Source organism: Crocodylus siamensis, chromosome 13 (genome assembly GCF_052110815.1).
Source record: "Crocodylus siamensis isolate JL-2025a chromosome 13, ASM5211081v1, whole genome shotgun sequence".
Classification (NCBI taxonomy): Eukaryota; Metazoa; Chordata; order Crocodylia; family Crocodylidae; genus Crocodylus; species Crocodylus siamensis.
In genome coordinates this window covers 28,204,479-28,216,912 of record NC_143407.1, presented here as the reverse complement: position 1 = coordinate 28,216,912, position 12,434 = coordinate 28,204,479, and the positions used below count along the sequence as shown (strand labels likewise).

At 42.3% G+C, this 12,434-nt stretch overlaps 1 protein-coding gene across 2 annotated transcripts in view; it reads left to right on the top strand.

Moving 5' to 3' along the window:
• Positions 1-12,434, top strand: part of LOC149854125 (S-adenosyl-L-methionine-dependent tRNA 4-demethylwyosine synthase TYW1-like) — a 133,324-nt gene that overhangs the window by 95,269 nt on the left and 25,621 nt on the right. For both annotated transcript variants that reach the window (XM_090025008.1, XM_090025007.1), the window contains exon 14: positions 4,919-5,029. In XM_090025008.1, coding sequence (XP_089881134.1) covers positions 4,919-5,029 — 111 coding nt within the window. The remainder of the gene's footprint in view (positions 1-4,918; positions 5,030-12,434) is intronic.

The window sequence follows — 12,434 nt, the reverse complement described above, 5'->3', positions numbered from 1 at the left end:
AGCACGCTGTGCTCCGTGTGCATGACCCCGTGGAGGTGGTGGCGGGATTTCATGCCCTGGGACTCCCCCAGTGCATTGGGCCTGGGATGGGACACACATTGCCATCACCTGCCTGCCCCATGGGGACCACCTCTACTACAGCTAGAGGGGCTTTCACTCTGTTGGGCTCCAGGCCATTGTTGACCACCGTGGCACCGTCACCATTGTGCTATGGCATAGTAAAGTGTCTCATGTAGACCCACCCTCTTATAATTTAGTTTGTAAGCTCTTAAGGTTTAAATTGATATTCTGTTTCAGTGTTGGCTATGGGAGTTGGGGGGAGGAGGGAGTATCTCATGAGACCTCATAGGTCAGGGATGGGCAAAATATGGCCCTCCAACCAACTTCCAAGCGAAGTGGTGCTGTCTCCTACCCTGGGGGTCTTTAAGATAAGGCTTGACAATCACCTTGCTGGGGTCGTTTGACCCCGGTACTCTTTCCTGCCATGGGAGGGGGTTGGACTTGATGATCTGCTCAGGTCCCTTCTGACCTTACTAACTATGAAACTATGAAGAGATTTTATCTGGCTTGTGGCAGGTCTCTTGGCCCCATCCAGCCCAGGCGCGGGGGGTAGTCCAGTTGGTCCCACCACCCCTAGGTGTGTGGTGGTGCAGTGGCTGGACTCAGCTTCCCAGCAGTGGGAGCTTCCTCTGCCCGGCTGACAGTCCACCCCACACCCGCTGTTGCGGTGGCAGAGGGTGGGCAAGGAGGCAGCCGGGTTGGGGGTGGTCTTCCTGGAGACTAGCCTGGAACCCCTGTGAGCAGGGTGCACTCAGCCGGGCAGACGGGGTAGGGCTGCGGGTGGGCAGGGAAAGCATCCAGGAGTGGGACAGGTCAGTGGGGCCTGGGGCTGAGGGCAGAGCCGTGATCTCCCTGCACATCCCTGACTGTGAAATCCGTGCCTGTTGCTGGGATGTGCAGGGAGCAGATTGCAGCTGTGACCCGGGCCCTGGCTCCTCGCTGTCACCGCCCTGTGCTCCAGACCCCATCCACTTGTCTTGTTCCTGGAGGCTGTTCCCTCACCCACCTGCGACCTGATCCTATCCACCCTGCTGAGCGTGCACCCTGCTTGAAGGTGTCTCAGGCCACTGTCCGTGGAGACTTTGCCCACTCAGTCTGGTGCCCCCAGCAGTAGATGTGGGGCCGATGGCCTGGGGCTGGATGCAATCAATTCCCTCTTCCCCTCCTTTCCCCCGCCCCCGAGCCTGCAACAGCTCACCAAAACTCCTTAAGTGGTCCTCCAGCCCAAATAATTGCCCACCCTGGTATAGATGGTATCCTGATACAAATATAATGTGTTGTTAGTGCTAGTGATTGTATGTCAGGATTGCTCTCCTGTTATTCATTGCAGTTTTGAGTCCTTAGTCATTTTGAGTGAAAGTTTTTTAAAATACAATATTTTTTTCTTTAAGTGGTGAGAGGTATTAGTCTCTTCTTCGTTCAGAGTAAACGTGAGGAATATTGCTCTTTGAAACGATGTTACTGCAGTTGCAATATTAATTCTTGGTGCTCGTTAACTTTTCTCCCTGTTCCTTTGGGCCATAGTTTAGTGTTCTTTGCTTGCTTCTCTCTGAACCAAGAACGATTAGATAATATATTTTTGTGATAGTTCAGTTAACTGCAGTCAGTATGCATTGTCCATCACCTTATTAACCATCAGTTAGCTCACTTCTTTTTTAAAAAAGACCTGTTAATATGTTTGTAGCCACTTCATTTTCAGTAAGTGCCTAAAGTTAAAATTCAGACTTATAAAGATGGACTAAGTTTGCACTTTTGAAAGTACTAATTGAGATTTAAGATGGCAAGAAACCAAACCACTATTCTGTGCAGTTCTTCATTATTATAGAAGAAAGTCTGCATTGACATCACAGTTTTTCTCCCAATTGAAATTAAAAAATGTGGCGACTATAAAAAAACAGTATTTAGTTCTCTTCATAAAACTCTATGTAGGTCTCCTTTAATCTTTATCATCATTTAAGAGTGCTTTTTTTCCCTGTCTGTCTCTCTGCTACAAGTGAACATTTACCCAGTTTCTACTGGATGGTGTTATAAGCCTGATAGGCTTCAAGAGACTATTTTAGTGGTGTTTCACAAGGTTCTTTCTAAAAGTGGTGAAAACAGGGTGGCAATGTACAGTGCACTCCAAAAAGATAGCTTAGGATACAAGTGTAATGTGAAAATGTTTGGTTTTATGCTGTAAATTTTATCTCCTGAGCTGTCAGCACTTCCTTTCAGCTACGGGACATTGCTTTGTGTATATATATGTAATGAACATACTGCATTTTTTTTCTGCAAATCACAGGAGTGTTTTGGGCCCAGTTCTTTATAAGGCATTCTAGAATTAAATAGTGAAATGCTTTAAAAAATTTTTACTTTGAATTCATCCACAGTTTGCTGGCTGTGTTTGAAATCCATTTTTTCAGTCTAAGGTGTCTCAGCCCTTTCAATGTTCTTTGCCTCAACAGACTTCCATTAAGGATTATTAAGAGACATAATATTAGTTAACATTTATTTTGAAGCGCTGCGTATTTACTTTTCAGACCTTGGGGACCCATTTCTGGATTAATTGCTATCTAACTGCTACAAAACCCCCCCAGCCATGCAGGTATTTTAGATTGTACTGAAGTTTTTGTTTTTTTAATTCTTTGGCTTTCCTTTCCTTTAATTTCTGGTAAATGATGCATTATTCTTTTACATTTCCATTATTATTCCTCTTTTTAGTAATCAGTTGTTGATTTCATGACCATGTTGCTATCTCTCATATTGAACTTTACTTGTGACAGTTCAGTGACAACACAAGCTCCTTCATTCTCCTGTTCCCTACTATATCAAGAATATTAACAGACAAGTCAGGTGGAGACAAGGCATTTTAAATACGGCAATATCAAATTTGGGGCTTAGAAACCATTTTTTTCTTTTTTGAAGTGCTGAAATACTTATTGCATGGATCAGTGTTTTTAAAAGTGATACAACTTAAAAAACAAAACAAAAATCACCCCCAAAAACAATTGATGTCCTAGCATTTAAGATAATTTAACAAAGATATATGTTTGAGTTTCTAGCATTATGACTAATCTAGAATTTGGCGACTTGGTCATCTAATTTGCTTAAGGGATTCCTGTAAGAGGAATATTCATCCTAAGTTTCTTTTCCTTTTTTACAAGCTGCCTCTGCCGTTTCCCCATTAAACACTTATGGACTCTGTATATACAGGGTCCTCACTGAGGTGTATTTTGTCAAAGATTCTGAAGGGTTCAAGCAACTTTTTAAGGTTAGGTGCACAATTTTTAGATGTGGTTATCTTCTTTACTTAAAAATAATTTAGGCAGTAAGACATGGCTTGAAAGGGGCTGGATCTGGGTTGCGTGAGGTGGGTTTCAGGTTGCATCTGATCCAGGTGCTGACCCCACCGAGATGGGTATTGGCCCTGTGCCACTCATCCAACCTTTGAGGCCAAAAGGTTGAGCAGCGCTGGTCTATACCAAACGGTATCCAAGTGGCTAGTGAACTCGTGCCATAAACTGTCTATGGCCGGGACCTAGAAGTGAGTCTCTGGCCTCAGGTGGAAAAGAGCTGATGTTTTTCAAGCAGAAGAATCTGATTTCAGTGCTTGCTGTTGCAGTGAAATTTTGGCCCTGGTGTACAGCCTGATGACAAGTGTGAAGTCTTAGGTTGCCATGGATTTGTTGCAGTATTTTTCCCCCCTAAAAAGCCAGTACTCCTGTAATGTTTTACAATCTACTGTGTGCCAAGGATGTAAAATGAGTTAATTAAAAAAAACCCTCATAATTTTGTTGCCAAATTGCTCTATAAATAACATTTAATTCCTCCAGATTGTTTGGAATTTGGTGAATGATGAAGTGGGGGTGAAGTGAGTTGTTTTTTAAAAAAAGGAAAAGCTTTGTTTTATTCCACGTTTAACTGATTTCCTCTGTACAGAAAGTTTGGGATCTTTGATGCTAGTGGCTGCATGATTGAGCTTGCCATGAGAAAGTAGGAAGCCGCTTGAACAAACCTACTCTTAGGAGAGGCAATACTGTGTATTGTTGGGAGAATCCCTGTAGTTAACTGTGGGCATTCTAGAAAAACTGACTAGGGCAGTGGGAAATCTGAGCGTTCGGATAAACTGGTCCACTTTTTATTGAGAATAGCCTATTGGAATGAGATGGTGCCAGGAAGAAATCCAGCTAGATGTGTGCAGGAGTAGCATGCGAACGATGGATGGATAGTGCTCTTCTAATTATGAGCGTTATTCTTAATGTTTTTACAGCACAATGTTTATGGGCTGTATTGTGAACAAGATGCTTCTAATATATTTTGGTAGCAATTTTAATGGTCCCTTTTGTTTCCAATAAAACGTTCTGCATAACTGATCACAGGAGAACCTTCTTCCACAGCTGCACTGAACATGAATTCACTGTCAGAATCATCAGCCTGCAGTAGACCAATAGCTCATCAATCTAGTTCTTCCTCTCTAATAGTTGTTGAGGCCAGATGATCCACGTGGATGAAGTGAAAACATCCATGCTGTAACTAATGGTGAAAGTTGTATGCCGAGGGGGTATACACTTTCTTGACACCTGCTGGGTCTGGTTAGTAAATGCTACCATTTAAAAAAAAAAAAGTAAAAGTCACATTTCATTTGGAGCGGAAAGTTAGAGCCAGTCAGTCTAGACTAACAGTGGCTCATGCAGAAGGAGTGACCTAGCGGCTGTCCAGAAAGAACGAGTAAAGTTGTTTTTTACAAGAAATTTCTCTGTACTTGAACTACCACTCCAGGGTATTTTTTTTGTTTTGGTCATTTGAAAGGAGGCAATATCAGCTCCTAGCTAGAGAGTACATAGTAATTGTCACTGAATTGTTATTTCCTCATTTTCAGCAACAACGTACAGTGTACAGGCTGACGCTGGTCAAAGCTTGGAATGTGGATGAACTCAAAGCATATGCTGAATTGGTGTCCCTTGGCAAGCCAGACTTCATTGAAGTTAAGGTGAGTTGCACATAGTACTTTTCTACTGAATAGCCTGTATTTTTTTTCCTCTCTCCTCTCCCATATGAAATAATTCAACGTTTCATGAGCAAATCGATGCCAGCTAGACTTGCTCCAAAGCTCATGGTTCTGCATTAGGAACCATTTCTTGCTTTCAGTCTTGGGAAGTTTGGTTAGCAGATTTTTTTTATCTCTTTTACGTGTATGGTGAGTTGTCCCTGCTATTATACAAGCCAAGCTTTGCAGCACCAATCATCAATTTCTAATCAACAAAACCACAGCCCTTTGTTCTCTGTGGAAAACAAAGACCTTTTTTTGGTCATCTTTCTTGGGGGCTACTTTTATATAGTATAAATCCACTAGTCCAGAGCCCATATCCTGGCATGGTGTAAATTGCCATGGTGGATGGAAAAGGTGATGTAATCTGACTTTCACTGATCTGACATTCATCAGTTCTGTAAAATGGGTAAATTATAACCTCTGGGAATTTAAGTGTGGCATAGGAAGAACAGCCCTTAATAAGAGAGTATATAATACCCATCTTCTATAGACAGAATATTGCTGAGTGGGGATGCCTTCTCTTTACAAAGGGAATAATTAGCTTCTAGAGGACATGGAGAAGACCAGTTGCATCATGTTCTGTAATGAATCAATCCTGACATTTTCATCTCGACTGATCTTGATCCAGAAACTTCCATAAGAGTCCAAACCATTTATCTCTGGCCTGGACTTCATCCAACTTTATAACATTTGTACTTTATATTTATTCTCTTTTTGACCGCAGGAACCTCCACTTTGGAGTAGGAGGCTGGCACGTGCCACATTGACCTACACAGTGAAACAACACCATTGATAGAATCTATTTTGAGTCCTCTTCCTCTCCCTTTTCTCCCTCCCCATGTCATACACATTACTGAATTTGTGAGAGTAATTTTAAGCATGGCAACAGGAGCCATTTGGCTATGCAGGGTACATCATAGGCCATTACACAGTGGACATCCTAGATCTCTTTTTCCTCCAAGTAGCAGCACTTCTTTCTTAAGGGGATTTTAAATTCTTGCATCCAGTAGCAGTCATCTTTTGAAGCAGTGGCACTGGAAGCAGTAGAACAGGCTCTCTTCTCTTCTCATAGTGAGCAGCAGCGAGTGTGGGGAAAAGAGGAAATAACCTGGTTACGCCTGATGTTCTCTGACTTACGTGGAGAAGGTTGTTTACAGCTTGATCAATATTTGAGTGCAGATTCCCCAAAGTTGTCTTTAGGGTAAGCACTTGTCTCCTTCAGGGGAGAAGGATGCTGTCAGTTGCCTTTTTCTCTGTGGGAGAATTCAACCTTTTAATGTGTTTAGGATGTTCCCAGCCAGTTTGATCCTACCCAATGCAGTACATGCCTTACCTTTTCTGGGAGATGGGCAAGAAAAGGTACTTTGTTCAGGCGATCTGCTGCCTTCTGGCATTGATCCAGTTGGTGTAGCTTCCTTCAGACACAACACTGCCTTTCACAAATCTAAATTGCATCTGATAAGACCAAGAAGTTGCTACAAGAGCTTCAGAGTACTCCACAGGCACTGCGCTGTCCTCAATGCGAGAGGGAGGAAACAGTAAGCGTTATATCTGGTTTGCAGAGGACTGACCTACTGCGCAGAGAAAGGACATGACCTCTTCTGAAGCTAGTCAGTGGCAGAGCTGTGGGTTCAGATTAGGGAGACGATGGCTTCCTCCCCCATGGCACCAACACCGCATCAGTGATATAGAAAGAAAAATCTGTTGTCTGAAAAAGAGCCAGGTCTGTGCAGATGAGGGCTGGCAGACAGCCTGCGTGCAGACCATTAGTCAGAGCTACGTCCCTCGGCATGTCTCGGGTTCTGTTAAGAACACTTGTGCAAGTAGTGTCGGCTAAGCCTGATTAGTCTAATTTAAATATAGCCCTTAAAAATATTGCGGTACTTGAATGAGTTCCTGCAAACAGTGTTGTTGTGCTATCTCAGAGGGGAGAGATTATCTGAACCAGCACTGGCAGCCAACATCCTTGAGCTCTGATCCTGGCCTTGACATGGCTTACTGCTGTAGAGTATTGGATGGGTTGCTTTGTTCTATGCCTCAATGCCTTTATCTATAAGCAGGTGTCCTAAGAGACAAGTGCCTGGTGTAAGAGTAGTGCTGCCAGGAATACAGGAAAAGCATGAGTCACTGTCCTGTGCTTATCTTGAGAAGGGTGCAGTATGTGGTGGTTTACTTGTTTTTTGGGGGTTTTTTTTTATTTATGCCATTCCCTTTACATGGGCAGAAAGGGGGAACTTACTATGGCATCTTCCTTCTGCTTCCTGGACTCTTAATTAGGGCCTGTAGAAAAATGTTGCAAGTTTATTCCAGTTTTTGATGCTTCCGAGGTCATGGGAATAGTTTGTGCTTTGAGTCCCTCATTGAAATTCTACTAGAAAAGGAGCGCTGTTTTCAGCACCCTTGGGACTGCATTGAGACTGGCAGCTAAGCTATGAAGACAAAAATGAACAGTTTGCCTCACTAAAAGCACTGATCGTTTTGCGTAGTCAACTAATAGAAATGTTGTTTGTACTTCACAAGCGAAGATGACCACATCCAGTGGGCTGGGGGGAGTAGAGGGAAAGGAAGCGGGAAAGGAAAAGGAAGGGAGAAAAGAGAAAGGGAGGAGGAAAGAGAGAAAAGGGGTGTGGAGGCTAGGTTGCGCAGGTACACAGGTGACTTATAAGCCTGATCTTTGCCCTGAACAATCTGCTGCAGCAGGGGCAGGAGAGCAATGAGGACTGGACACGAGAGGTCCTCGTTTTCCTGGCCACACACTTCCTCACTGCCTCTCCCTAATCGAAATAAGGTATTGGTTAACTCTGTACATCACAATCTCTGGTAGATCCTGTAGTAGTCTCCATTGTAAATGGAGGGTCCATTAGAATCTCTGTCTTCTAAATGCTTATAAATAGAATCGTCTGTCCATTATCTTAATTTCAAAGAATTGTAGTCATGTGCACATGCCATAAATAAGAAGGGCCCTGTAGCAAACATCCCTTGCAGGCAGTGTGCATTTAAGCTGGGATTTTTTTTTCCTTCCCTGGAAATATAACTGATTGCATCTGGAACAAGTGGTGCAGCTGTCTTTGTGCACCAGAAGAACATTTTTAGACTGAATGGCGTCTCCGTCTTTTTGAAAACATCATGAAATTTTCTGACGCTTTCTGGGAGCTAAGGATTTGTTTGACACTTGATTGTGTTTCAGCAGGCTGTGATTTAGAGCTAATAAAGGACAAATGCCTTGCTCCTGGGTGCTTCGGTCCATTATATGTATTTTTTTATTTTGGGGGGTTTTATTTTGGGACAAAGCTTTTATTTTCTTCTAATTTTTTTTCCTTTTATCTTTCAGTTCTTTAAAACAGGTGTAATGTTTTAAGAGGTGTAAATTTAGTATTCAGTAAAAAGGCAAAGCAGTTCACATTAAATATGACACTAAATTATCCCAGCCAGTGGCCTTATTTGTTCCACATAGTTTCATCTGCCAGTTTCTGCTAAACAGCAGCATTTCTGAAGTGTAGAAGATTTGGCTCAGTAGGGAAGACACGATAGCTTTCTTTTCTCACAGTACTGTCTCCGCAAATTTGAAATGTGGATGGATTACATGGTTCTTTACCTCCAGTGAAACCAATTTCCTTATTTTTTACTTCTTTGTTTTGTTTTGTTTTGTTCTTTTTGGCCTTTCTTTCCTTTTGGCCAGAAACAAGAAACAGCGTTTCCCCCCATAGGTGGTAGGCAAACAATTGTGCGTCACTCCAGGATAGCTGCCGGCTGGTCCCTCATTCCTCGCTCGCTTCCAGTGAAAAAGCAGACCTTGACATCTTTCTTTTAAGACTGGCTTCTCTGAGTTCAGTCCACTGTGTCCCTAGCTGTCTCCAGCATGTTGGGCATTTAGATTTCAGCACCATCTAAAAACCATGGGTGGAGGTCAGGGATCTGTCCATCTGGTAAGAACAGGCTCCACACTAATTAGCTTTCTATATAAATAGATGAGACCAGAAGATTGGCAGAAGGTCCAGTCTTATCCACGAGGGGATCCTTCCATCTAGTAAAGGTTGTGGGGAAGCTAACAATTTATCTAGAAACATAGAAAGCTGCAGTCATTTCAGGGACTAAACAAAGACTATAGATTTTAATCCCATTACCTGGATTCGTTTTTGTGACCCTTTCATCCCAACACTGCCCCCCCCTCCCTCCTTTTATCGTCTTTTATAATCAGATCGCTCTATTTGATACACTGCTTTGTGCATGTCCTTTCAAAGCATCTGATGAAACGAGCTTGGACTTGCAAAACCTCATGCTATACATCTCTGTTTTAGTTAGTCTGTAAGGTGTAAATCTCTACCCTGCCTTCTGTATGTAATCAAGTGAGAGCTCAGGCTGTTTAATCTTAGTTGCGCAGAAATACCACTTGGCTGAATAAAATTGGGATGGTACGTTTCCAGCTACATAGGTGATGGCTGGGCTGTTATAGAGCTCTGTGCTGAGTGGTGTGGAGCATTCCTGTGAAACGCTTGGTCTTTTCAGCTCACATCCCCCAGCTCATCTTGGGTGGAAAGTACTGAGATCCTCATGGAGGAGCTGCAGGAACAAGCAAGCCCAGAATAAGAGAATGAATGAAAATGCCTTTGAACATCAGAGGAATTAAATGTCTTTGTCGTGAATCTGTTTGCTAAGAGTTTACACATGCCTCCTCCCCAGAAGACCCAGCTTGGGGAAATCCAGGACCAGGAATGTGTACAAAATGAGCCAGGGCAAGAGATCTGGTTCTGAAGAAAGCTTTTGTAGATCCACCATCCAGTGAAATAAAAGAGGATTTTCCATTGACTTAATGAAACCCCAAGAGTCCAAGTGGGAACATGAAGACTTCCTAGAAAGCAGTCATCCCATACCAACTTTTGGGGAGTCTGTTCTCTTGTTCGCTTACTAAACCCAACTCATCCCTGTGGCCACCCTACTGCAGTCAGCAAGATACTGTGAAGATGAACTTGGGCTGTCTGAGCCAAAAGCATAAGCCAAGTGGTATTGCTAAAAGTCCTGTATTAAATGCAGCAAGTCAAATGTTAAGCTTCTGTCAGCAAAGATGTCATTCAATGCTGTGATGTGTTTGGATTAGGGACTCCAGTCACAGAGCTAATTCTTTTTTTCTGCAGTTTCTGGGTAGGTACTGCTTTATGCATTTTTAGAGCTGTTTTTTGTCTAAACTCTTGGGGTCATTCCTGTTGACACAAATACAGGCCTGTCCTTTAGTGCAGCCACGGGACTTTCAGTAAGTGGCATCCAAGAAAGGATGTACATGGCCATTCTGACATGGGAGCTTTGTCCAAAATCTCTTCAAAAGGATTTTTTTGAAGCATACTTGAAAAGCAAATACATGCCTGGGACATTCCCACCCTAACCTCTGCACCCCTGTCCCTTGCTGCTTACTTTGATGTGATGGGTTGTTAAGGAAAGGGAACCTGGGTCTCCATTTAGAGAAGAGTAACAATTAGGTTCCGTAAAGTATCTGCCACTGAACAAGACAAGTGGGATTTTTCTGGTTAAATGCTTGAAATTAAATTGTGTTAATTTAAAACGAATATAGCTAATCTGTTGCTTCAGAACCCAGGTGAAGGGCTTGATCGTAATGGACATTTATACTACAAGAACTTGGTACCTACTATGAACCTGGATGAAGGGAGAGTTGGGCTTGTGGAGCTTAATAGAAGAGGTTGATACAACAAACAGAAATACTGTGTATTTATTTACCCTCTATTCAAAATTGACTTGTGTGTTTAATCCACAAAATATTCAGTTTGTCTGTAACGTTCATGGGCTTTACCAGATTGTTATTTAGAAAGCCTGCAGTGTAATAGGCCTACTCGATTTTGTGATTTGTTTTTGTCTTTGAAATCAAGCACATTAGGGAAGGCTATGTGAAATGTAGTAATGGTTTGGGTCTTTAGATACTAAATAATCCATTCCAAATATAAGGGAGGCAGTGTAATAGATTAATAGTCAAAACTGCACCAGAAGCTACAGGGGTGGAAGTGAGGTAAGTAAATAGAAATGAAGTACTCTTCTTAATAGCCTTGCAATTCACATAACAAGTGGTCTTAATTGTACCTATGTCCTTGCATAACTGAATCATGCCTTGGACATTTCTCTCCAAAATGTCAACAGTGTTAAGATAATTTGTGTGCAAGCATGCTCATTATACACCCTTGCACAACTTTGACGTGGATTTTTTTTCCCTCCACCTCCTTACAAATCGGTATGCTAAAGATGATCATTAAGTGTTCATGGGATTTTGTATGTTGAGTGATAGGAACTTACCTTAAATGGCTTTCTTTCTCATTTATACTTACCTTAAATATAAATGAGATTCAGACTTGCTACATGGGATTGCAAAAGCCTTTTGACCCACTTGTCCCTATTTGTATTCTACAGCCCTATCTCCAGATCAGCACTTTGGAGCTGCTGAACTAATGGGCAGTGAATAGTAAAAAGTAGAAAATGGACTTTCTGGAGCTATAATCCTTGTTCTTGAGATCTGAGATTTGCTTTGAAATTAAAATGGCCAATTAATAAGTTGGCAAGCAAGGGCCAACAGGAGATGCACCTGCCCCTCTCTGCTCATCCTTGTCATATTAAACATTAAAGATTATTTAAGTGTTTAAAATAGAGGAAAATTAGCTCCTCTCTAATGAGTTTGTAATTACAAGAAGCAAAAGTTGATTGCTTTCACCTGTCAAAAAGCTATTCAGAGACTTGGTTCTGTTCCAGTCCACGTTTAGATGGAGACAAGACAAAGTTAAAAATCACTTATTCTAGTGACTGCTATAAAACAACCAACCGATGTATAATCTTCGGGCTTGAAGAGTCACTAACCTATTGCCATGATCTGCAGAATTTCAGTATGAATCTGAGCTTGACAAAGTTTGTGTCTACAATGCAGTTAAACAGGTGTCAGTGGTGTGTGTAGGCATACCAAGGCTAGCTTGGGTCTAGATAGTGGGGGAGCCTGGATCACAATATGGTCTACAAAGTCAACTTGAGAAAACTGGAGAAATACTTAAGTGGCCTTACCAGTGCTGTGATCTGTGCTGCCATGGCTAACCTGCTACCCATACCTAAACTAGCTAGTTCAAAGCTAGATCAATTATATCTACATGAGCTTCAGTGTAGATGTACCAGGTAGGGATGGGAAGTGTCATCATTGCCTGTCCTGTGGTTTGGTTTCGTTTCGAGGCTCTGAACAACTACATGCCCTTCAGGTATTAGTGGCTGAACAGTTCTGAGTTGAACTCGTTCAACTGGAGTCAATGCGGTAGTCAAATGCTTAACATCAAGCACACAGCCTATTTTCTTACATACCACAAACCCC